This window comes from Notechis scutatus, chromosome 2 (genome assembly GCF_049901735.1).
Source record: "Notechis scutatus isolate UNSWTSFEM ecotype Mainland chromosome 2, rNotScu1.2, whole genome shotgun sequence".
Classification (NCBI taxonomy): domain Eukaryota; kingdom Metazoa; phylum Chordata; class Lepidosauria; order Squamata; family Elapidae; genus Notechis; species Notechis scutatus.
In genome coordinates this window covers 38307148-38333819 of record NC_142010.1, presented here as the reverse complement: position 1 = coordinate 38333819, position 26672 = coordinate 38307148, and the positions used below count along the sequence as shown (strand labels likewise).

At 35.2% G+C, this 26672-nt stretch overlaps 1 protein-coding gene across 2 annotated transcripts in view; it reads left to right on the top strand.

Annotated features, from left to right (window-relative positions):
- LOC113419540 (contactin-3-like) overlaps positions 1 to 26672 on the top strand; it is a 210520-nt gene that overhangs the window by 160071 nt on the left and 23777 nt on the right. For both annotated transcript variants that reach the window (XM_087954589.1, XM_087954591.1), the window contains 2 exons: positions 17529 to 17656; positions 19722 to 19897. In XM_087954589.1, the coding sequence (XP_087810715.1) occupies positions 17529 to 17656; positions 19722 to 19897 (304 nt within the window). The remainder of the gene's footprint in view (positions 1 to 17528; positions 17657 to 19721; positions 19898 to 26672) is intronic.

Here is a 26672-nt window from a genome sequence, read left to right as displayed (position 1 = left end):
AAAACATCCCACCAGATGACATATGCTCAGAGAAAACCACATAAGGGATGAGGTGAAGAGATGGAATATCTTAAATAATACCTTAACATGTGTCTTAGTGATGTCATGAAAAAATTCTTAGAGCAAAACATGCACACAATAGGAAGAATGCACTATTCAGAGTTGCTGATGCTTAACAACTGGTTGTTACTGCTCCCTCCCCTACTTGTTTACTAGCAAATCCGTAGACAATACAAATTATTCAGGAAATTTGATGTAGTGCCAAAGGAACTAATAAAGCCAAGCAACTTGGCAGCACTATGACAGTTTAGAATCAATGCTGACAAATGCAGTATAATGAATGTTGGAAGGGAGATATTGAACTATCCAGGTATAAGAGTGGGCTGTTATAAATTAACCTGTAACTGCTTAGATTGGAGCCTAATTTGTGGAATGTGTTCAGTCTATAGCTGCAGTCAAAATAAAATGAACCAAGATATCAAGATAGAAAAAAATGTGTAGTAACTCGAATTGTTGTTACACAAAATGATGTTAATACCTTTAGACATTGAATATTCTATCGGAGAAGGGGAATGAGCAATGCCAAGTGACAATTCAAAAGAATTGAGAATACTTTCAGATGAATAATAAGGATGAAAAATGGCTTGAGAAAGATATATATATATATATAAATTGATGGAAATCTGTAGAACAGAAAAAATGTTTAGTACATTTAATATACCCTTAAGTCAGTTAATATCTAACATCTTTAAATGGAGGAATAATGCAGTAGTGGAACTTTAACTTTGAGGAACAAATTGCCCACATAGTCCTTCCAGAAAATCTATGACCTCTCTTCCTGACAGTTTGCTTTTTCAGAGATAGAGAAAGCAAAAGGAGATCAATTATTCTTGGTGTGATCCTAATTAATAGAGAAGACTTAGTCAAAGAAAAAAAAACCAATATGATCAGTAGTGGGACCTTTGGGGTCAAGTGATCAGGTAGCACCAGATTCTTAATGGTAAGGAAAATTAAGCTGAATGCAATTAAATGCATATCTTGGACCTTTTTTTAAAAAGTGGATTTAAATATTCTTAACGCAATTATTAATAGAATTCAGTGGTAGAAAAAGCTAATAAAAATGCTGAATTTAGTGGAAGTATTTTTCCCTTCATTTTGAAAACCTTACTTCTGTTGAAGAATTAACATTTTCTTTACCTTTTTCATAAGAAGGTCATATTTTGATCATCCTGTTAAGTACCTTCCATGGTCATATGATCAAAATTCAGGCACGTATTGTATGTATTTCCGATGGTTGTAGCATTTTGGGATTGTGTGATCTCTATTTGCAATTGTCCCACCCAGCTTCTAACTACAAAGTCAATTGAGGAAACTGGTTTCATTTAATGATTGTGTGATTCACTTAACTGCAGTGATTTGCTTTAAAAAACATGGCAAAAAAGATTGTAAAATTCGGAATTACAATTTAACAACTGCCTTGCTTAACAGTGGAAATTCTGGCTTCAGTTATCATAAGTCAAGGACTAAGTGTACAAGTGAAATACATGAAATTCTATAACAAAGAAGTAGGTTAAGTCCTTTTGGCTCTGATGCTAGAATTTATGAAACGAAAAAATGGATTTAAATTACAGAAACACAGATGTCATTTAAATACTACAAAAAATCTTCCCTGGTTCCAAGTAGAAAGTAGACAGTCAGTTGCCTTGGTTGATTTAATTTGGACTCTTTCACTAACAGCAGCTTAAACATGATGGCCAAAATGGCTCCTTACAGCTAATTCTTGCTATGATTATGCTTTAAAAGGTCTGTATTAGGCAGAATTTTCATATTGGAAGCCTAGACCCTGCCAGGATATGATAAAAATGTGGTGCTGGGAGAGAGGTATTAATGGTAGTGTCCCATTTTGTGTTGAATATCTATACCAGTGACCTATACTATTTCACTGGGTTTTTCTTCTTCCCCATACTGATGAAGGCCACCTGGAGATTTGAATTCTTAGGTCAACTCTATAGAAATAACCCTGCTAAGTTTGATAGCAAGCTGGATGAAGAAAAATAAGTTGAAGTTGAATCCAGTCAAGATAAAAGTTTCTGTTGGTAATGGGAAACTGGATTTAAGGACTGCTGTTTTTGACAGGATTACATGCCCAATAAAGGAGCAGTTTTGCACTCTAGGAGAGCTGCTTCATTCTCAGCTACTACAGATGGCAGCTCTGATGAGGCACGGCTTTGATTAATTACACAGTGAGCTACTATAACTTTTCTATTCCTTTGGTGTTGATTATTGGCCCTTTGATTAGATCTAATATTGATTACTGTGAGTCTTTACCATGGGGTCTTCCCTGAAATCAAATCCAAGTTTCAGATGTTTTAAGTTGCCCTTTAGGAAAAAAAAATATACTGATACCAGTTGCTTATCTGGCACAATTTAATGTCTTGATATTCATTTTTAAAGATTGTCTTTTTAAGGGACCACCTTGTTTATGATCTTTATTCAGACAATATGAGAAATTGTGGGGAAGCAAGGGAAAAAAAATGAAATGGAAATTAGACATAACCAATCAAGAAATAGAAGGAAAGTCCATGGGTAGCTTATCTTACAAATGACAATTGAGTCCAGGTGGCAGGATATCTATTTCATATCAGTTAAATAATAGACCCTGCCTTAATGAACTCAATATATAAGTGAGCATTCAAATTTATCCCAAGATAAACATCAAGGACACTTTATTGTACCCTATAAAATTCTTGCTTCCTTAGTCTTTCCAAATTGTGTGGAACTTAACAGACTCTTTTGAAGAATTCTTACAATTGAGGAGTCATTTCTGCAGGAGAAGGCTTTCTGATGCACTGATAATTGACTGGAATGTACTCATTCATGCTCCCCCAATCTGAGCATTTAGAATACTTGTGAAGAAATGTCTCTTTGATCAAGCTCTTAACTAAAATTAAATGATTTAAACCACGGGTGTCCAACTTGTGGTGTCATGTTGCTCTCACATGACATTTTGCAACATTTCCCCATTTGTGGAGCTGGGGTAGGCATGGCCTGTGTGTGTCACCCACGGTCTGCCAGTTTGACACCCCTGATTTAAACAATCAATCAATTTCTATAGCTGCCATCTGGAAGCAAGTGACTAAGTGGCTATAGATTTTTTTTTTACTTTGGTAGTTCATAATTTAATTTATTACTTTCATTTCCCTCCCCAACCCCCCTTTTTATGTACAGGAATACTCATGCCTCTCTTCATTTCGTGTCATAGTCTATGCTCATCTTTTTTGAGGAATTTATTTACCAGAGAAGAAAAAATAATAAACACTTTATTTTGGTTCTGCCCTATCAGTTATGTCCATATGTTTTAAATTGTCTTGTTTTCTGCAGATTGAGCAATTTAGACAGAGAAAAAACCTTCAAAACCAAAAGCATCAAACTAGGCTCTCATCCCATGTTTATAAAAACATCTGCAATCATATTATTGCAGATTCTAATGCACAGTTCTAAGAACATTTATTTGAAATTAGTCTGTCTGATTCAGTGAACATTATTCCATATTCATAGGATGGTAGCATAAGTTATATTGGAAATTTCTTATGCAGCTGCATTTTTCAAAAGAGAAGGAGGAATAGAGTAAGTATTTCAGTAAGTATTGACTTCACATTGTCTTCATGCACAGATGTGCTCAAATACCCTCTTGTCAAAAAAGTTATTTTTTTTAAAAAAAAGTGTTTGATTAAATTTATGCATCTTCTCAAGCATACATCAATGCCTTTGATAGGAAGGCAACTATAGAGAAATTGTTTCTTGAAAATGCAGCCTTGAATTTTTTACCTAAATCTTCCAAAGGTATCTAACATGAATATATTAGATTAACCTAGGATTAGCTACTAAATTAAAAGTGATGTAAATTCAGAGAGGGATAAAATAGTTTGATGGATGTATTCTAATTTTCTTCTTTGAAATGAATTATGTGAAGCTTGAGATTTAAAGCTTCTGCTCTGGATGATGGGCTATTTCCCATCAAAGCAATACTATACAGCTTTTCATCTTTTCAGTGTTTCTTCGTAGAATCCAGCCAGCTTTTAAGAGCCTATTGCTTCACTTTATTCTTAACTTTCCTGCTCCCTAATTTTAGTCTATGAATAAATAACCAAGAAAGAAGACCAGGTGTCAAGTAGTATTAACAAAGGTTTAAGGGCATAAGAGAAAGTTAGTCAGCTTTTTCAGCTTTTATTTTAAGTTTATAGTAAGTTGACAACTGGGGTTTATTGAACACTGTCAGCAAAATACTGTGTTGTCACCATCTGCCATATTTCAGTCTGAGCTCTGGAGTTGCAACACATGATTGGTTCTAGGGGCTAGAGTCCCTTGCCTTTTGGCAATGTCTAATAGCATCACAGATTTTTCTTTAATTAATGGATACCTACTCCCTTGCCTTTCAGTTTGATTCCCTGTTGGATGTAGCAAACAAAGGTTTTTGATGTAGATTTGTTTGTTTAAATTTGCTATAGCTGCCCAACTCCATTGACTCTGGGCAGTGTGTAAAACTAAAACCTCCATCAAAACAAGATAAAATATAAGAGCACACAGTCCAGCTCACAGACTATGTTCACAGCATTACTATAAAAAGGCACATCATGTCCTAGCCTGCTCATTTCTCAGGCAGATGGTAAATACTGTGACAAGTTTTCTATTAGATGGATAATTGGATTCAAGCTATTGCCAAAGAAAAGTTAACATGTCTCTCACTGAGCTCACCAGAGGTGTGCTTGTGTGTCCGCTTCTCCAATGGATAGTCAGAGGACTGAAGACAGTCCAGGAAAATGTTTTTCTCCCAACTGACAGATGTGAGTCAGGAAGTGAGTTAATGTAGACTCTTTTGGCTCCCTGCAATGAGTTTTTGACAATTTCAAAATAAATATTTTGTTAATATTTTTTTCTGCAAACTACCCAAAGTCACCTTCTTTAAGGTAGGCAGCCATGTAAATGTTACTTTAAACTAAATAAGTAAATAAATAAAATCACTTTTCAAGGAAACCCATTTTACGTTAGTGCTGTAGAAATGCCTCACAAGAAGGAAACGGGGTGGAATAGAGAGAGAAAGAGAGAGCTCTCCATTTCCTAATGAATATAATTGTGCCCTCCCCAAAAGTTTGCCCCTCACTTTTCTGTTCAGCTAAATTTTTAGGGCAGCAATAAATCCCTCATGAATACATACATAAATAAATACATGCATAAATACATACATAAATACATACATACATAAAATATTGGTTATTCTTTATTGGATTGTATCCTGCCTTACTGAAACAGCAGAATACCTTAAAATATGGGCAGTGTTCGCACAAAAATCTAGATCATAATCTATAATTCAGGTGTTCTAAAATATTTTCTTGACATTTCCTGAGGAGATTTGGAGAGTTGTTGAAATGTCAGGTGCCTGAAAGATAACAAACACCTCTATCTTCAAAAAGGGAAAGATGAAGATCTGGGAATTGCAGGTCAGCTTTTTTGACATCAATCTGTGGGAAATTTTTACAGGAGAGGATAAGCAGATTGATTGGTAAAAGCATTCAATTCTGAAGAATAAGTTTTGAGAGAGTAATTTTAATTCATTATTTAACTAAGAGGTTCCTTGGTATGGTGTGGGGGCATTTTATATTATATCCTGATTTGACAAAGCAGTGTCACCTGTTTACCTGCTTGAGTTCTGTGTGAACTGCAGCAAATTTTATTCTGTACCATGTTTAAATTTTATTTCTCTTCCTCTTATGGGGATCATCTCATTCAATGGGCTAAAATTTAAGGGGAGGGAGGGAGGGAGGGAAGGAAGGAGGGAAGGAAGGAAGGAAGGAAGGAATATAGAAAATCAAAACTTCACTCACAGATCTGTATATGTTCATAAACATGCCTCATACTTTATATTAATGCCATACTTTGATCCAGTAATACTAAATTTTATCAGAGTTAATTCAAGGAAATGGTGATTAAATCATATTAAATTTTAAAATAGAAGAAGAAAAGGAGTGATGATGAAAATTAAAATGATTTTGGTTAGCCTTGCTGGCTGGATAAGCATTTGGCAGAATTAAATTGAACTTATTCTTAAATTTGCTTCGTGGTTTAAAACTAAACTAGAAAATAATATATTTTCATATTACTTAGCATGAATACCAATGGGGGATTACTTTTGCAACCTTTTTTCTTGAGCAGTTCAATTTAACTTAATTTAGTAAACGATTAATATATCAAAAAAGCTTAACTTGCACTTCTCCTATCTGCTAAAATGTTGGCAAATGTTGGAAAGTAATACATCCCTATTTATTATCATATCAATAGGAACTTTAGGGTTTGTTTTTTGTTTTTAATTCTCTGGGAAAAGCCTGACAAATATATACAGCTATTTTTGAGTTACTAGCTATTTGAAAATAATGCTGTTTTTTCATAACCTGCATGGGCCATTTTTTCATTATTATAAGCAATTTTAATTTCATAACAGCCTGTACTTTTATTATGCTTTCCATTTAAAAACAGCTGCAGTATATGTGCAAAAGCATTTATGGCTTTTTAGCAAATAGACAAAAATATTAGATCTAAAAGCAAAATGTTTCAAATAAAGTTGCAAATAAAGTGAGCATTTTGAAGAGTGATATTCTTGTAAATGACTGTTGTCTGATACTATTTTCCAGGTTAAATGTGTATGAGTCTTGCAAAGATGCACACTAAGCAATAAAAACCAAGCTGGGGGCTGGACAAGGCAGGAGGAGAAGTCTTGTGTCTGTTCTATTCACATATAAAATCATGAGAAAGCAGTTTTGTACAAGAAGAGAACAGAATTCTATATGCATGTGCTAACTGCATATAGCCTTTGACCCATTTAATTATCTGTTTCCCATTCTGATTTAAAAAGTGAGGCATGGATATAGAAAAGATATAAGAAAGTTACATTTCAAGAAAGAAAAGAAATTTCACTGCCTCTCAGACCTACATACGTATTATTTTAAATGCTAAATAAGAATGTTTTTGCTTCAATTTCATACATGTGGAGATGGGAAGGGTAATAGCTCTGTTATCCATGTATCTAGTTTGACTTAGCTCTTTAAAAAAATGCAGCATTCTGTCAGGCTGATTTCATTTTGCGGTCATGGTACAGTTAAGAAAGTAAAAGATTGCAAGTGCAAACTCCCATGAGAAAGATCTGAACAGAAGTAGAAGATTGTAAATGATTGCATGAACCAAAATGTAAAGGAAACCAGTTTTATAACATCTAATGTCTGAATATACCCAGTGATCTTTAAAATATTTCAAAAATTTCTCCTATTTTCATTAGGAGAACTGAAAGTCAAATATGGACACCGCTTCATAGTCTACAAATATATGTTTATATTATTGATTTTTTTTAATTTGGATGTGCAGAAAACCACACATTACTGTGACTACTCCATCAATAGCAGTGAAAATGATATTAATAATGACTCCTCTAAAACTCCACACCAGCAGTATTCAAGGAAACCAATTCAAACCCAAGCATCTGATACCCCAAAAAGCTGCCCCATAAACAGAAACCAACTTCAGCTAAGGCTTTAGAAACCCATTTGGAGGTATATCCGCAATGCTCAAAATCCATCAGATGATGACCTATGCCATAAACTAGTCCTGATGAGCATCTAGTGTATAATTCTGAAGTGATACTGAGATTTAGTCTGCCATATACTAACCTTTACAGTCCCTTAATACCCATGCTCTTACCCTTCTTTTTATATCCCTTTTAGATTTTTGTTTTTTATATATACATTCTTATATATCCTTTTATATATCCTTAGCTTTTTAGAATTATTTTTTTTAAAGATTCTGATGTATTTTTTATGCTTGTTAATTGATTGGACCATACTGTCCTTATGCTGGTTAAAAGTTAGAATGTTGCTATTATGACTTTTACCTGCCTATTTAAAATAGGTGGAAGGTAAGTATATGAAAAGCTTATATGTGCACTGCTGTGTTTTCAGACATGCCTTGGCAATATTGGTATCTGGAGTTTCATGATGCCCTTGAAAATGAAATGAGATTTCATTTTTAAAGACACTTGGAAAATGTTGCATCAATAGAACAGAGAGTTCATATAAACATGTAGCAAATGTAATAATTTCAAAAAGATTTATCTCTAACAGTTTGATTACTTGAGTTAAGCTTGGCTCTTGTGCTTGATATTTGATATCTATGCTTGTGAAAGTACAAAGATGAAGACTGCATTTGGGTTTGTTGAATGTTTGGTACTTGCTATTTTAAAAGATCCTCTTGCACTATTTGGGGAATGATTCTTCAGAGTGCATACAGTACAGTATATAAATTGAATTTTGTTGGTTTGAGTATTTTCTTGAGCTGGGTTCTCTTTAAATACTCTGTGCTCCCTTGTATGCTGTTGATGTGCTTGACAGTGCACTTGTTGAAAATGCATGCTGGTTTTTTAGTCCTGTTGGAGCTTTGAGATAAAGCCAAAATGTGTATTTCCATTTTTAGTTAATTTGCATTTGTATTCTCATACACATAGCAATATCTTTAGCTGGTTTTTTTTTTCCCCTGCTTTGATGTTTTTAAAATACAAATGCAGGTAGGCTTTATTTTCTAGCCCTAATATTGCAACTGAGAGCTGCTATTTCTTGATTTAGTCAACCCCATTTCTCTGGCCCTTTACTCTGTTGGATGAATGATGGGAAGCAATAAGCACAGACTGCCAGAAAGGCTACTTCCTGTGAACCTGGGGCAAAAAGCAAAGAAAGAAAGATTGTTCTGAGTACCCATTATTTCCTATAGCCATATGCTTCATAAAACATGAGAATACAGCCAACTAGTAATAATCAAGTAATAATAGAATACTACAGGTTGGACCATTTTGTTCTAAACTTATACACTACAAGATATAGGCCATTCGGGACTTCCAGTTTGGGTTTCTTCGGCGATGGACCAAAATTGTGATCGTGCGCGGTTTTGATCCGTGCTTGCCGCTGGAGCGCCCCAAGCCACCCAGATTCGGGGCTGAAGCCACCCCATAGAGGTGGTGAAGAAGGGGGAGCCATCAGCGGGGTTGAGGAGAGCCACATCTCTCCTCCTCAGCTGGCCATTACTCCCTTTTCCAAAGGCGGTTGCAGCAGTGGTCAGAAATGGCCACCTCAAAGAAGAACCCGACAGGACAAGATTGTGCAGGAGGAAGTTTAAAGGAGAAAGTTTGACTGACCGGGTTGAATGGAGAACATCTATTTAAGGTACCTGGAACCTGAATTTTAAAGACTAATACTATTCCTAAAAAAGAGTTTAAGCTGCGAAAGAGAAAGGGAAAGGAAATGGAATTGGCTTTTTTTCCTCTAACATCGACAGTTTTAACTGACTTGGAACATTTAGAAGAAGAGATTCGAATAAGAAATTGATACTAATCCACTTTGACATTAATAGGCTATTTCTAGCTGAAAATAAAGTGTCAAAGGGATAAAGATTCTTGGATAATTTAAAAACTTTCTTTAAAAAAAGAAAGAAAGCAGCAGAGGGGAAAAGGAAAAAAGAGGGTGGAATCTGGAAAATGGAGAAGACCACCTGGAACTTTAAAAAAAATTGATAGTAGAATTTTAACAAGGCTTGCAAAAGATACATTGTAGCTGAAACTTTGTTATAAGATAACAAAGCCCCTGGAAAGAGAAAGTGAGAAAAGAAGCAAGAAACAGTTTTGGATTATTGGATGATTCCTGGAATTTTGGATGGAGGATCCTAATGAAATAAAATAAAATCAATTGGGGGCTGTTTAAATTTTTTTAAAATGGCATCACTCCTTGAAGAGTTAAAAATGAGACTAAAAGAACAAAAAGAAGAAGCACAAGACAGAAGAGGATCTTTTGGCTTTGTATTTCAATTTTTAGAAATGAAGATCTTGAACTATGAAAAACAACAAGAAACGCTGGCAGAACAAGAAGGGTGGGACAACGAAGAAGCCATCTTTAATGACCAATTTTAAGCAGGGTAAAAAAAGTGAAAGCGGGGAAAGGGAGTTAAAAACTTAAGCACTGAAGCAACAACCAAAAAAAAGAGTAATTTGAAAAGTAATCATATCAGGAAGAAGCAGAAGGAAGGATCACAGAAGGGAGAATCAGATAGAAAAGGGAATAAAAAGGGGAGGGAGAAGAAGAGAGGGAAGAGGGAAAGGAAAAGAAGCTACAAAAGACAGAAACAAGATATAGATGTACAGGAAAAACATACAAAAATTAAAGGTATAAACCTATTTAAAAGACACAGAGACAATGGTTAAAATTTAACTTAAGGAGAGGATTCTGCAAGGGTGCATTGGATAGCATTGTTATATTAGAAATAGAAAAGGATTAGAAAATATGTTAGATGATTAAAGCGATAGAAAAAATTTCTATTGATGTGTAGTGGAATATTTGTAAAGAGAATAAGGCTCTCGATTTAAAAATGTTTTAAAAAAACTGAAAAGAAACATGGAAGATTTTTATCAGTTGACAAGATGGACTTGAATAAGAATAATAACTTTATTGACTACTGTTAATAACTATTGTTTGATTTTTTATTTAAAGACAGTAATAAGTAAAATATGAAATATAGATGATTAAAGTGAAAGACAACTGATATTATTAGGTAATGTTTGTTAAAAGAAATAGAAATGTAAAAGATTGTTATTAATATTAATGGCAGAGCTGTACTTGAATAGAATAATTATTCCATTTACTATTTTTATACATATATACATAGATATATAGACATGTACTTTTTTCTTTTAAGAATTTAGTGTGTATTTTAAGGGAAGGCACCAAGCAGAATTCGATTGAAAATAGGTATGTGTTATAAAATAGAGGTTAGAAAATGAATGTTATAACTGTAAAGATGTAACTTAAATTTTTAAAGATTTGAAAAAAGATACAAAGATGTTACACTCCAGTCTAGTAATTACAGGGGAAAATTTGTTTTATGTGAAAAGATAATATGAAATTGTAAACAGGACAGACGAAAGTATAAAAACATTGATTAGAAAGATTTTAAAAATTAGAAAAAGATATGTAATTGAATTAAGAAAGGAATGAGATAATTTAAAATAAGGCTATAGGAAGTAAAGAAAGGGAAAAGCTATTGAAAAAATTGTGAAAATAGTTATAAGATATGGATTAGAATGTGTAAGATAAATATGTATTGAGTTTGTGTCTGCATGGAGAAGTGATAACCTGGGGCCACGCTGTTCTCAAAAAAAATATTTGTATTTGTATGTTTTGTGAAAACATAAATAAAACTTTTATTTAAAAAAAAGAGAGATAGACCATTCTCAGCTTACAAATATGATCAGTCAATATATTTGGCTTTGTTTCTATATATAGTAAAAGTGTTGATATACATGGATTTTTTAAAAAAAAAAAATAAAGTCCTACTGCAATTTTGTTTTGTTTATATCAGATCAGAGAAACTATTGCTGTATTTCTAATTTCATCCAGAAAACCTTCAGCTACTTTATATCATTATGAAGTTTGGAGAAATGAAATATATGTAATATTAATGTAAAGTTTCCTTGCTTTATTGTTTATATGTGTTTCAAGGCGAAGCACTATCAATCTCACTTTCATAAAAATAATTAATCGCATGCATACAGACACATATACATATGATAATCTGAGCTTTATGCCTTTATATAAAATTTAAAGTTTTTAATCTCCATTTAGAACAATTATAGGTGGGATTATAAATATTGTGGCATAGTTAGATTAGAACCCTCTCTATCGTTTTGCATTAGTCACTGTAGCTAATTCCCTTTACAGAGCTTTTGACAGACCATTTTTTAAAAAAGCTTCACTTGAGGGTGAATAACTTAATAGGGGGTCAATGTAGAAAAATATATTTATTTTTCTTTCTCTTTTATATTATCAGTTGGATAATTATTGAAGTCAATATTAAGCATTTATTGCACTTTTAATCAATGCCAAAGAGTACTCATAATCCACATGCAATGCTAAAACAATGAAATTGATATTTTAATAAATAAATCATAGCTATCATTTTACAACATTAAAATGGAGGAAGCTGCAATGTTTCCATTTTCAATATTCAGTTTAAAAGATTGGCTATTTTAATGGAGCCAGTCATTTTGAAAAGGGCTCATTATTAAACAATCTGTGCACTTTTTTTCTCAGTCCTCAGTCATCTTGTAAAAGTAGGCTGTCTACTGTTTTGACATTTCTTATTATTTCTTTGCTATATGCATTGGCCTGTTTTGGCAATGATACTTTTACTTTATTTCTTATAAAGCTTTTTTTTCTGCTATCAATTTGTTTCATGTCAGTTTAGAAAGTAATTCTGAGACATGTAGTTTTGAGCTGACATGATCCATTATTACCAATATTATTAATACAGTTCATTAATATCTCAGTGTTTGATAATTTGTTTGTTATAATTAGATAATGTATATTGTTTTAATATGGTGATCCTTTTTTCTATTGCAAAATCAATGGAGCTGTCAAGGTTGTTTTTTATTGATACAGAAAGGTGATCTGTGTGTGTCTGTAGAAATATCTAAAAGCAATTTGAGATTATAAAACAAGCTTATTTAATAACATTTGGAAGTCAGGTTTCCAAGTGATATAATCCAATTTAAAAAGAAAAGCACAAAGTCCATCTTCCAAGACAATTTCTTTTATTTAAGAAAGCATCAAATTGGCAAAGTCCATGGTTAATTCTGGATCTGACACAACCTGGAATTACCCCACATATTAGAAGTTAGAAACAACCCCCCAAAAGTCACATCCTCCAATAGAAGTAATTCAACGTTGCTTGATGTAATAAATCTCCACCTCCAGTGCCTAGGCACGGACAGCTCAGGTTCCCACAGGAAGAATGATCACCCAGCTTAAACAACTCTCTCTATTTCCACTCCTACCTCCTTAGGAATGTGGCAAACCCGAAACCCTTCCCCCATGACTGCCAAAGAGAAAGTAAGAAAAAGAATATATATTAAGCCTAACTAAAATGGCTACACATATGTCAATACCGGGCTTGACAGGCTGCCCCTCCTCAGTTGAAAAGAAATCCCTGCAATGAAACAAAATACACAAAGATTGAAATTAAGTTAAACACAATCATATAATGTGCATTTTAACCATCTCTGCCACCCACAGAATTCGGTTTTGGCTTATTTGGATATTTTTCATAGAATTTCCCCACCAATCTATTAGCATCTACTTTCCAGCTATTAACCCGTCACTTGTAAAATTGGATAGCCTTTCAAATAAATTAAATATTGTAACTTCCTTGTCATTTCTGATTTGTCTTTGATTTTTTTAGGGTTGGGCTTGTGCCCATGTGATTACTTGAGCTGTCTCTTGAGAGGATGGTGGAATGATTGGGTGAAATAATTTTTCTCATTTACAGTCAGATTGGGGCTTCCTAGACAGCGCGTCTACTAATAGATTTTCCCCCCTCGGAGGTATTTCAATTGGAAATTGAACCTTTTGAAGTATTGAACCCATCCTCTGCCTGGATAAAATGCCCATCCCGGAGGAATTTGGTCAGCTGGAGGTAGATGAAGTGGGGGGAGAGCTCGTTCCTCGATGGATTCTTTGTGGACTCCCCCTTCTACTCACTCCTCTCCATTCCACTCTTGGGGTTGAATGATATAATGGTGGAAGATCTCCCGCAGCGGTAGATTGCTCTCTTCTGGGAGGAGAATATCCTTCCAACAACGGGGTTGACAGGCTGGAAGCTCTTGTTTCATGATCTCTCCGGGTGAGAATTTGCCTCCTTTGCCGGCCCCTACCTTCGCATCCGATCACAAGTTGTTCCAGCTGGTCAGGTAGATCCTTGAAGGTTTGGCTTCACACTGCCGTTTGATACTGCCATTCAACTGGCTTATTGTGGTCTCCCATAGGCCTATGGGACCTGTTGCTGCTCTCCACTCTAAGATTGTTGCTCAAAACTCCCTGGCTGCAGTTAATGGCCGATCGATGAACGGGTCAGGAAGGGTTGCTTGGCCAAGCAGGTCTCTTTCCATCCACTGGATACTTGTGCTTCCAGACCACTCACTCAGGGATTTCGGATGAACCCCTAGCTGGCACACAATATCTTCCATGACCATCGTTACTCTGATGGTCTCCTGGGGAATTCGTTGGGAGGCCTGCTGCTCAACTGGCAAATTAACACAAGGCCCCCCACAGAATTTACACTCACATTCCGATGCCCCTGGATCCCGTTGTTCTGCCATCTTCCCTGAGTCTTTACTGTTACCCAAAACTCCAGGTAAACAGCCAGGGCTCAGGGCCCTGAATAACAACCCTTCTCCGAGATTATGGTTTTTATGAGATCCAGAATAATGTCAGGTTTCTAAGTGATGAAATCCATTTTAAAAAGAAAAGCACAAAGTCCATCTTCCAAGACAATTTCTTTTATTTAGGAAAGCATCAAATTGGCAAAGTCCATGGTAATTCTGGATCTGACACAATCCGGAATTACCCCACATATTAGAAGTTAGAAACAACCCCCCAAAATAGAAGTAATTCAATGTTGCTTGATATCATAAATCTCCACCTTCAGTGCCTAGGCACAGACAGCTTAGGTTCCCATGGGAAGAAGGATCACGTAGCCTAAACAACTCTCTCTTTCTCCAATCCTCCCCCTTTAGGAATGTGGCAAGCCCCAAACCCTTCCCCCATGACTGCCAAAGAGAAAGTAAGAAAAAGAATATATATTAACTAAAATGGCTACACGTATGTTAATACTGGGCTTGACACTTCTCCTCTTTCATTATTGCTTATTCTCCCAATGAAATCATAACATGCGCATCAGTCATGTTTCAGTTCTGTTTTGTCATGTTTTCCAAAGTGTTCTTGAGGGCAGAGACTGATTTTGTATCAAAGCAGAGCTGGGTGTCATAGATCTCATTCTCAGAGCAAGTTTTCCTGTCTTGCCAAACATTAATTGATGCAGTGGATTAGAAATCAAATCAGGAGTTTCACGTGGATGGAGAAGAAGCAAAGAAATATATACTTCATATAATTTGAGACATAAAATGCTTGCATGGAATGTGAAATGACAGTAACTAATTTTTTAGAAGAACAAGGTTGATAAATCTTGTATCCACTGTGTCCATCTTGTTTAACTCACCACTCATTTTCCATTATTATAGTTTTATTCTTCAGCATTCAGCTCCCCAATCCGTACCCGGGGGAAAAAAATAAAACATTGCTTCTTCACCAAATTCCTACATAAAGGGCCCTTGTACACATCCAGTGCCTTTTCCCTCATCAGCCTTTTCCCTCATAATAATAACGTTCATAATAAAGCACCCTACAAGAGTCCCCATTTTCCTGCTCTTGTGTGGGCCAATGCTCCTCTAGCCCAGCGGTATCAAACTCAAGGTCTGTGGGCCAGATTTGGCCCACAGGGTGCTTAGATCTGGCCTGCGAGGCCGCCATGGAAACAACAAAGAATTGGCCTGCAGTGACTCTGCCAGCAAAAACAGAGCTCGGGAGGGTTGTGTGCCCCCCTCCTGAGCTCTGTTTTTGCTAGCAGAGGGTTGCAGGAGGCCGTTGCAGCCAAAAATGGAGCTTGGGATCCCATTTTCACTGGCAGAGAGCTTGGGCCACCACAGACTTGTGCCCCCAACACAAGTCACACTGAGATGGTCATGTCCCCCCCTTGACTGCCCAAGGTCAATCACAACCCTGATCCGGCCCTCAGTGAAATTGAGTTTGACACCCCTGCTCTAGCCAATTGCTGAAGAGAGTACTAGAAGAGAAAATAGCTGGCAAAGTGCTCTCAATCTCAGTTTTCACTTCAGTTTTTCAGTGAGGAAAGAGAAAGAAAATAAGTTGGGGAAGTAACAAGTCAGTTCTCATTCAATGGGAAAAATAAGAGTACTTCGGGGGGTTCTGCTGGTAAGAGGGTGGAATCCTAAAAGTAGGAAAACCAGGAATTCTCAGCATTCAGAAGCTGCTCCAGAAGATGTGAAATTTGTACTATAACATTTCCTCTGGAATAGAAACTAATTAATTTTCAAAATTAATCAGCATGATTTTTGATGATGGCTGAAAGTGTAGAAAGGCACCCGATACATGTATCCCTTATTTCAGTTACTTTTTTAAACTGGAAGCTGCAATTATACAATGAAGAGCAGTCTATTAATGAGCCAGCAGAGACCAAATAAAGGTTTGAAGAACTTTCTAATTCTAAAGTTGTAAAAATGTAACACGATTGCAGAATGTACTAATGATATTTTTCAACTACTTTTGATATGTTGCTTTTGTATGAATCATCATGATAAGATATGAATGGGGAAGTAGCAGGCTGGTTCAACTATTCTTCTGGCATGGAAAAGAGGACCACAGTACATGAGAAGTGCATCCTTTATTCTTCAGACAATTCCCACTTTCATATTTTTAATAATGCTTATGCTGTCTAATTCTTAGTAGTGCTTATACTGCATGCAAACGATCAAAGGAACAGCTTGTAAAATTTGGGAAGAGTGGTAACATATTAGGATTAGGGTTAATTCCTAAAACTGCCTTATTGAGTACTGTGACTGTAGCTCATAGATGGTATTCAGCAGGTTCTGACCAGTTCTGGAGAACTAGTAGCAGAAATTTTGAGTAGTTCAGAAAACTGGCAAATACCACCTCTGACTGACCCTGCCCCCATCTATTCTTTGCCTTCTGAGTCCCAGTTGGATCTTCTTTTGTTGCCCTGCACAGGAGAACAGAGCTGGAAAGCAGGTTACTAGGATGGGGAGGAAGTGGGATTTTTCAGTAACCTTCCCCCAGGAGTGGGGAAGGAATGGAGATTTTACAATATCCTTCCCCTGCCATGCCCACAAAGCCATGCCACACTCACAAACCCATGCCCACAAAACTGGTAGTAAAAAAAATTGAATCCCACCACTAGTTAATTCTCCAAGACACCTCTCTGGTTCTGCTCCTTGGAGGCCCAGTTGCAGCTGAAACTATTCTGAAAGTCGGGACAGCTACTTTGAGTCTTGTATGAATCTGTTTTTGTTTAACATTAAGTCAAACAAAAACTGCACAGTACTGTAGACAGTCATTGTTAAAACACTCCAAACAAGGAGGGAAAAAACAAATGTGATCATTTGTACCTTTGCCCTTTTCACAGCTTGAGAAAAGATTGCAAATGGGGGAAAAATCTTATTGGTTTCTTTGGAGGAAGAAGGTACATTCTAATCATTCTGAGGGAGCTATAATCCTCCATTCCATATTTGCTTTCTGGAAAGGGCATCACCCATAATGACTACCCATAAGTAGTTGCATATTTTCAGAAGATCTGCTTTCATCCTCAATGAAGTGTGGAAATTTAGAGGGAACTTCCCAAACAAATATTTATGTAATGAATACAATATGAAACCTACTCTGTCATCTCAGGTACAGAAACGTATTAGAATTGTTAGAGCTATTTGTAAATATTTTAATTGTTTAAACTCTTAAGTTGTAGACATATATACATCTCCCAAAATGTAACCTTGTTTTTTCTACATCTTTTGTTTTTAGAATATCATTCTTAAAAGATGGAAGTTTCCAAATAGCTAATGTGAGTAAATCAGATGCTGGGAGTTATACCTGCCTGGCAGAAAACAAGTTTGGAAAAGCTAGTAGCTCAACTACTTTATTAGTAACAGGTAATTAGATAGCTAATAGTCTTTTACTTGAAAATTATATTAATTGAGTAATGTGTGAAGGAGATATTTTGATTTTGAATTTTTTATCTTATGTTAGGATAACATAGTGTACATAATTTAAATGAAGTATGTAATTTGAGATCTTTCTAAATTGCTATGAATGCCACACTGTACAATTTTTCTGAGGTTCAGAACTGCCAGTGCAGATGGCATGGAATAGCCATTAAGCCTCTGGAAACATCTATTAAAAGCATTAAGGCACGAGAGGTTAAGATATGCCATCAAATGTTAATATTCTAAGAGGTAGTCATGGATCTCCCCTCCAGAATCTGAAGAAATGAAACAGAACTAAACAGGGAATGATCTTTTATTTATAGTCATGGAATGTTCCAGTAAAAGTTCAAAAGACAACATTTTCTTGATCTATCAGTCAACAGAGAATAATAGTCAATAACATAACAATTTTGGCAAAGAGAAGATGTTGTACACAATTAGAAAGTAAGGTGCAGCAGGAGAGAGTAAAGAAAATCATCACAGAATCTTTTCCATTTACTGAAGAAAATGAAATACAAATTTGTCTACAAATAAAAGAGGAAACCTGGTACAACAGTGTCATGATGGACACAGACAGCCAAAGCCCCACGCTTTTTAAAAATGTATAGCAGAGTTCTCCAACCTTTCTAGCTTTGTGGACTAGCAGGGGAGGGAAAAAGGATGGTTCCACATGAGTGACGAGCAAACATGCACGTGCAACTCACTTAAAAGGGGATGCATGTGTGTCCTTGCCCACCATTTCCATGGCCCAGTTCCGAATGACTGAAGTCTCAGTAGTGGGCTGCAGTCCAGGGTTTGGGGTCACTTGATACATAGTACATCACACATAGAAAATTGATTTCCCAATTGTACCCACCATTTTTAATCAATGTTTCTCACTACAAATACCTGTGAAAGAAATACTTGCAACTTGGGACATTCTTTTTGAAAAGCTAGTTTATGTAATTTGCATATTAAAATAATAGATCAATAATGTTTTTTTTAAGTTCCAAAATAACTTAGAGTTGTTTTAGTCCTCTTCTGCATTAATGGACAACCTGCATCTTGCAAGTTTCATGCACTATCAACATCCTTTTTGTGGTGCCCGTAGCAGGCCTAAAGGGACCAGGAACAACTTTTACACAATAAAATTATTCTCTGCTCCCTACATTTTCCCCATGGAGTTTGAGGGACAACATGAACTAGACTGAAACAATTTTGCTTCTTACATTTCATATTAACCCTCCTCCCTCCAAAAAAAAAAAAAGGACGAAGGATATTTTATCCTCCTTACATCATATGGTGGCAAACAAATGCCATAATAATCATATTATAATATTTATCTTATTGTGTGAGAACTGTGAGGCTTGGATTTGTTAAGGTTTATCGGGTTAACCATTTCTTTATTTTAACTATGATTTTCTGAGTAAGCCACATCAACCAATAGAACAGCTTGCCCTCGGAAGTTGTGGGAGCACCATCACTTGAAACTTTCAAGAAGAGATTGGACTGCCATTTGTCAGAAATGGTGTAAGGTCTCCTGCTTGGGTGGGGGGTTGGACTAGATGACCTACAAGGTCCCTTCCAACTCTGATTATCTGTTAACTCGTTGGTATTCACACTTTGAGGTAACCAAAATGCACATTTTTACAAAGTATGATTGTTTCAATAACTGTGTTATTGAACACGAAACCAACAACCCGATAGCATACACACAAATAACCCTACTCAATCTTTCTACATGATTTTCTCTAAAGGGTGACTGGACACAAGTTATCAAACTGTATCTAGTTGGCCTTTTTAAAAAAAATTAAGTTAATTTTTTGCAAATATAACATGATTACAGTATTATTAATTTATTTTTGTTGTTAATATTCTTGGAGTATAGATGGAGTTTGGAAAACCTAATGGATAGCTTTGAGTTGACACAGATTCTTCAGTGTACTCTTAATGGAACATTGTTTTAAAAAGCATCATGAATGTAACACATTAAGCACAAGGAGCTAGAACTGACTCTATATGTTGTTTGCAGATCCAACCCGGATAACACTGGCACCATCAAATATGGATGTGACTGTAGGAGAAAGTATAATTTTACCCTGCCAAGTTCAGCATGACCCACTCCTGGATATAAGTTTCATATGGTATTTTAATAGTGCATTGACTGACTTCAGAAAAGATGCATCCCATTTTGAGAAAGTGGGTGGGGTAAGTTATAATGTAATTGTGTAAATTTGCTTTATTATTAGACCTGGAATCATGAAAAAGCAAAAATAAAAAAACACCAATTATATTCCTCTTTAGACTTATATGCATACCGCTTCATGGTAATTTACAACCCTCTCTAAGCAGTTTACAAAATTTCAGCATATTGCCCCCCAACAGTTTGGATACTCATTTTACCTACTTTGGAAGGATGGAAGGTTGAGTCAATCTCAAGTCCATTAGGATCACACTCCAGATAGTGAACAGAGTTTGCCTGTAATACTGCTTTCTAACCCCATCGCCACCAGGGCTCCTATAACTAGCATTAAGATTATAGTTTTGTGGTTAAATAATTTATGATAGCATGAAACTTATTTTATACAGGTGGTCTTTGACATCAAATTTGATCCCAAATTTTCTGTTGCTAAGCAAGACAGTTGTTGAGTTTTGTCCCAGTTTATGGACTTTATTGTCACAGTTGTTAAGTGTATCACTGCAGTTGTTAAATTAGTAAAACAGTTGTTAAGTGAATCCTACTTCCACATTGACTTTGCTTGTTGGAAAGTTGCAAAATGTAATCACATGACCTCAGGACACTGCAACTATTATAAATATAAACCAATTGCCAAGCATCCAAATTTTAATCATATGACCGTGGGGATTCTGCAAAAGGCATACCTGTGAAAAATGGTCATAAGTCACTTTTTCAGTGCCGTTGTAACTTTGAACAGTCATTAAACAAATAGGGGTTCTTGTAGTTTTGCTCAATTTGGTTCAAGAGGCCATTTTGGTTACAGCTCCAAATAACTTTCCAGAGATCTGTGCACATTGCCATTGATGTTCCATTTTCAAATAGGCAAACTTTTTGTATTTCCATAACTTCATTAGTTCTTTAGCTATGGCCTCTTGTTCCCTTGTTTCAGCTTAAAATAGTTTTTGTTCCCATGAAATTTTTAAAATTGCCTTGTGAGTTTTTAAAGTTTGCTGCTTTTAAGTATTACTATTATTGTTTGTTTAAAATTTGGATGGTAAAAATCTTAGAAATGACGGGTTCCTAATCATCTACTAATTTCCATAGGGTCTAACAATATAAACTCAGATTATGCTAGGAAACTACCAAGATTCCCTGAATTATTAACATTGCGATTATGATTTGAGAAAGACTGATATCAACTGAAATTGTGCAGGTATCAGTAGTATAATGCTGTTGTTTGTCACCCAGCCTGTTGACAATTGGTGTTCTATGGGTCAGCAAACTGCACATCAGGAAACGTGACCTTCCTGTCACTCTAAACTATCTACAGTAGCACAGATCTAATTTTGCTAGCTGAAACTGAATAAAATCTCTTCCGCTGCAAAAACTACATGAAACATTGACAGTTTCAGAGCTTTCATTCTCTATTGCAGTAGCAATAGCACTTAGATTTATATACCGCTTTACAGTGCCCTTACAGCCCTCTCTAAGCATTTTACAGAGTCAGCATATTGCCCCCAACAATCTGGATCCTCATTTTACCCACCTCAGAATTATGGAGGGCTGAGTCAACTTTGAGCCTGGTGAGATATGAACTGCCAAATTGCAGGCAGCTGGCAGTCAACAGAAGTATCCTGCAGTACTGCACTCTAACCACTGCGCCACCACAGATCATAGCATTCAAGATTGATTTACATGGATCATATTGATTTTAGTGATATGGTGAATTATTAGTATAGGTAGTCCTTGCTTAACAACCATTCAACCATTGTCCTTGCTTAACAATAATCATTATTTAACAACCATTCAAAGTTACAGCAGTGCTGAAAAAAAATGACTTATGACTAGTCCTCACAGTTACAACTGTCTCAGCATCCCTGCAGAGATGTGTCAACCAGCTTCAATTTACAGTGCTTGCAGCATTCTGCAGTCATGTAATCACCAGTTATGATCTTCCCAGCTCCCCAAGCAAAGTCAATTGTGAAACAGGGAGGGGAGATATTAATTTGTGGTCATGTGATATCTCGCTTAATGATTGCAGGTGTTTCAATAACAATAGTGTTAAAATAGATTACAAAATCAAATTTAAAGTATGTGGTACCTCACTTCACAATCGCAGCATTTAACAACAAATTTTCTGATCCTTGTCATAAGTCAAAAACCACCTGTATTATAATTCAAGCTAAATATAAATGCTCTCTATAGCATTTTACTCACTCTCCCTCCCTATCTATACAGAGAGTGGGTGGAGAGGGAGAGGGAGAGAGAATGGATTTATACATGTATGGGTTTTTCTATTTGCATCAAAGAAATACTCAGGCTTTTATTTAAAGTAAAATTATTCTCTTTAACAGATGCACTATTTAGTTTATATTTTGAATATTTAAAACAAGATTAATTTTACTGAATAGGTCACTGAAAGAGACACTAAATAAGGGAGATATATACATCCCATACTTAGTATATACATATGTGTATGTGCGCGCGCACACACACTGTGCTGTCTTGAGGATTTTTTTACACTGCTGTTTCTTACTTAATGTGAGAATTTATATGCTTTGATTCCAAATGCCTCAATTTTTTTATATAAGAAAAAAGAATGTGGTCTTCATTTATTTCTTTGCTTAGTTTCTGTAAAGGAATAGCCATTCAGTTATGACAAACAAATGCAAAGTCAACAGATTGACTGAAGTTATTTTATATTGAAGATATAATTTAAGGTTTAAAGCATTCAAACTGAATAATGTATGTTTCCATAAACAATATGAATATATGGAATAAATTAAACTGGACATAGCAAAATAAGATTCATTCTAAGTGTCTGTTTTAAAAATACATCAGAACATGAAATATGATTGCAAACTGGAAAACACTCCTCTAAACTGAAGTCAATAACTCAGACAATCTGGGAAAACATTTTCTTTTTTTTTTAATAAAGTTTTATTGAGTTTTAATAAAACAAATAAAACATCTTATTTGAGTACAGTATGGTTCCGGGTTATCACATTTCCATACAGACACAATTTCATATGCATATTCATCTTATGTATTCAACTTCATGTCTTATTACTCTTTTTCAAACTTCTCACTATTTCTCCCTTTACTTCTCTTAATTTTCTTTTATGGTTATTTCATTTTCTTCTTATTCAATTGTATTTCTTTTACCTAAATTTCTATATCTTTTTATTCATTGTATTTATACTTTCGTCTGTCTTGTCACAATTTCATATGTTCTCTTCCAACATTCTTAAGAAGCAAAATTCCCCCTATGATTGCCAATCGAAGTGCAACACCTTTAAATCTTATTGTTATTATCATGTGAAATCTCATTAAACATTGAATTTGTGCATTCTAAAATTATAACATTCAAATTTCTAATATCTATTTTATATCATGTAGATCTCATCATTCAGACTCTGCTTGGTACTTCCCTTGAAAATGTAAAAGAAAAATTCTAAAAACATAGCAAAAACTATATATATATATATATATATATATATATATATATATATATATATATATATATATATATATATATATATATATATATATATATATATATATAAACATTAGTAAACAAAATAGTTATTCAAAATTATCTAGTACTGGTATGAACCTTGTAAATCTTTCATGTTTCTTTTCAATATCTATCAATCTTTGAGAACAATTGAAATGTTTCCCTCCCTTCTTCATTATTACTTAACTGTTAATAAGCATACCATTGGATAGTCATACAGTTTTATCTTATAAATTATTTACTATTAATAAGCAAAATAATTATTCAAATTCATTCTCATAACTGGTATAAATTTCCTTATAAATCTTCCACATTTCTTTTCAATATTTTATCAATCTTTAGTAACAATTGCAATGTTTCCCTCTCTTCTTTATTATTGCATTAATTATAAATAAACATACCATTACATAACAATACAGTTTTATCTCATAGATTATTTACTTATTTTATTTCTAACTCATTACAGTATTCTACTGTCACAACACTATATTTTGTACCTTTGCAGAATCCTCACTTTTAACTTAATTTAACCATTGTCTCTGTGTTTTCTAGATGAGCAAATACCTTTAATCCTAGTACGTTTCCCCTTTTTCTTTATTTCCTGTTTTTGTCCCTCATAAGTTCTTTCCCTTTCTATCTTTCCCCCCTTTTTCTCATCCCTTTTTTTATACCCTTCTCTCTCTAATTTTCTCTTCTGTAGTTTTCTTTTCTGCTTCTCCTTGCTGTTATACTTCTTTTTCAGACTATTTTTCTTTTGGGGTGTTCCCTTTGATCTCAAACTTTTAACTCCTTTCCCCTTTTTCCCACACTTTGCATTATTTGATCATTGAAAATGGCTTCTTCTTTGTCCTGCCCTTCTTCTTGCTCTTGAAGCTTTTCCTTTTGCTTTTCATAGTTCAGGATCTCCATTTCAAAAAATTCAAATACGAAGCCAAAGGATCTTCCTCCCCTTTCTGCATCTTCTTTCTGTTTTTAAAGACTCATCTTCAATTCCTCCAAGAGTGATGGCATTTTAAACACTTTTGAACAACCACCCGATTGACTTTAAGTAAAAACAGAAAAAGAAAGAAAAAGCAATACCAAAAACTTTTTTTAAAAATCACCAAATGATCCCAGACTGTTCCTTCTTGTTTCTTTCCTTTACTTTTGGGGAAACATTTTCATGGACATTATGAAACGGGGAAAGTGGTATCACATATATTCAGTCCCTAATACATGAACCAAGGTGTTAAGGCAGACATGTCAAATTCAAGGCCCGTGAGCCAAATCCCACTCGCAATGTTAGATCTGGCCTGCAGGGCCGCCCTGGAGACAACGAGGGGGCCAACTTCCACTGCTTCAGCCCTGGCCCACCTGAGCCAGACTGGCTACTCTGCCTGGACACACACACAGGCAGCAAGGGCATAGGGTCAGATGTCCCAGTAAAAGGAAGGTGCTCACAGTTGCCCAGTGAGCAGCGTCAAACCAGCCATGACCACCTAGTCACGGCGATCCAGCCATGACCACCCAGCTATGCCTACCCAGCCATGCCCACCTGGCCGCTGTGAGTCGTCATAGTTTTACATGCAACCGGCCCTTTGAGGGCAACCATAATGCTGATGTGGCCCTCAGTGAAATTGAGTTTGACACCCCTGTGTTAAGGAGTCTTAATTTGAAAGGACAAATACAGGCAGTCCTCAACTTATGACCATTCAATAACAATCATTCCTAATTTGAATTTGTCCAGTTCAATATTACCTATATGTGTGTTACAATTTGAATGTTCAATTTATTCTCTCCAATAATCTCCATTTTCAAAAAGCAAAATTTGTTTTCTTCCAAAAGTTACTAGCAAACTATATGTATAAATATAATTGCATTTTAGATATTAATTGGTTGAGGCAATACTGCCAGACAATACCTTTTTCTTTCAGGGTATAGTTATGTTTCTTGCAACAATTCTGTAGCAGAATAGTTTTATTCTAACTTCCAATCAAAGCTCTCTTTCTTGTTTTAAAAGTAAATGATTATGTGCTAGCATAAAGTACCTCAATGCTTGGCATGGAAATCAGAAGGGGGAAAAAAGTAGAGGCAGCATAACAATGGTTGTTATTTTAGTTATGATTCTCACTTGAGATTGAAACCAATTTTTTTATTAATTGTTGTTCATTGAGATAACATGAATTGCTTTCCCAGAGTACAACCTAGAAATATGAAAAATTAATATATTCATTAATTAGCAAGGGATTAAAATGTGACCAGATAATTCCTACTTTTAAAATATTAATTTTGGTTTAAAACTCAATAGTTTAATGCCAAATGATACTACAGTACATATTCAAGATTAAGTCCTGGACCCTATTTTCTCCTTGCAGAAAATCCTAAATTCAATTCCTGGTATCTCCAGTTTAAATTAATCTTAGGTGCTAAAATGCGGAGCACTAACATAAATGATAAAACTACCAGAAACTTCTAATCAAATTAAAGCTCTTAGAAAAGGGCTCGGCCCTTTGGCCTCTTTTATAAGACAATAGTCAATTATCATCACAGTATAATAATAACATAATCAGGTGGTAGACTAAAGATTAAATTGTTGGAAACAAATGAAGAAGCATTTCCTGAGGTGACAAAGGAGTTATTTCCTCATAACTGAAATCTATTTTCATTAATTAGGAGCTAAATCTGGTCAAAGAAAATCATAGATGTTTGAGTATCCTTTTTCTACTTAGACTTTTGACAGATTGATCAATAGCTTTAATGATCCTTAGAGCAATAAAAGTGGTTTTATGGTTGGTCACTTTGCTGATAAGGTCAGAAGAGAAGAACTGAAATAAAATGTTATCTGCACTGGGAATCCAAACACTCAGAAGAAGGCAGTGGAAAACAGTTTCAGAATTGTTGTCAAGAAAACAAATTATGGACATAGCTGAAACAGTTAAACAAGTTTGGATGCCAAATGTTGGTGCTCAGGTCAGAAGATATTACAGTCAGTAATGATGCCCATATTGAAAGTGGGGAAGGAAAGGGATGGGAAGAATAAGGGAGAAAGTGAAGCTGACAAAATAGAAATGAAATAAACAGGAATGGGATGCATTAAATCAGAAGCTGGCAGGAGTAGCTAACACCCAAGAAGATAGGCTCAGGATCCAGATGGATCTTGACAGACTAGAACACTTATTTAACAAAATAAAATTCAATTTAGAGAAAAGTAAAGTCCTACACTTAGGCAAGAAAAACCAAAAGTACATATATAGACTGGGTGAAACCAGCCTTCATAGCAGTAACTGTGAGAGGGATCTTGGAGTCTA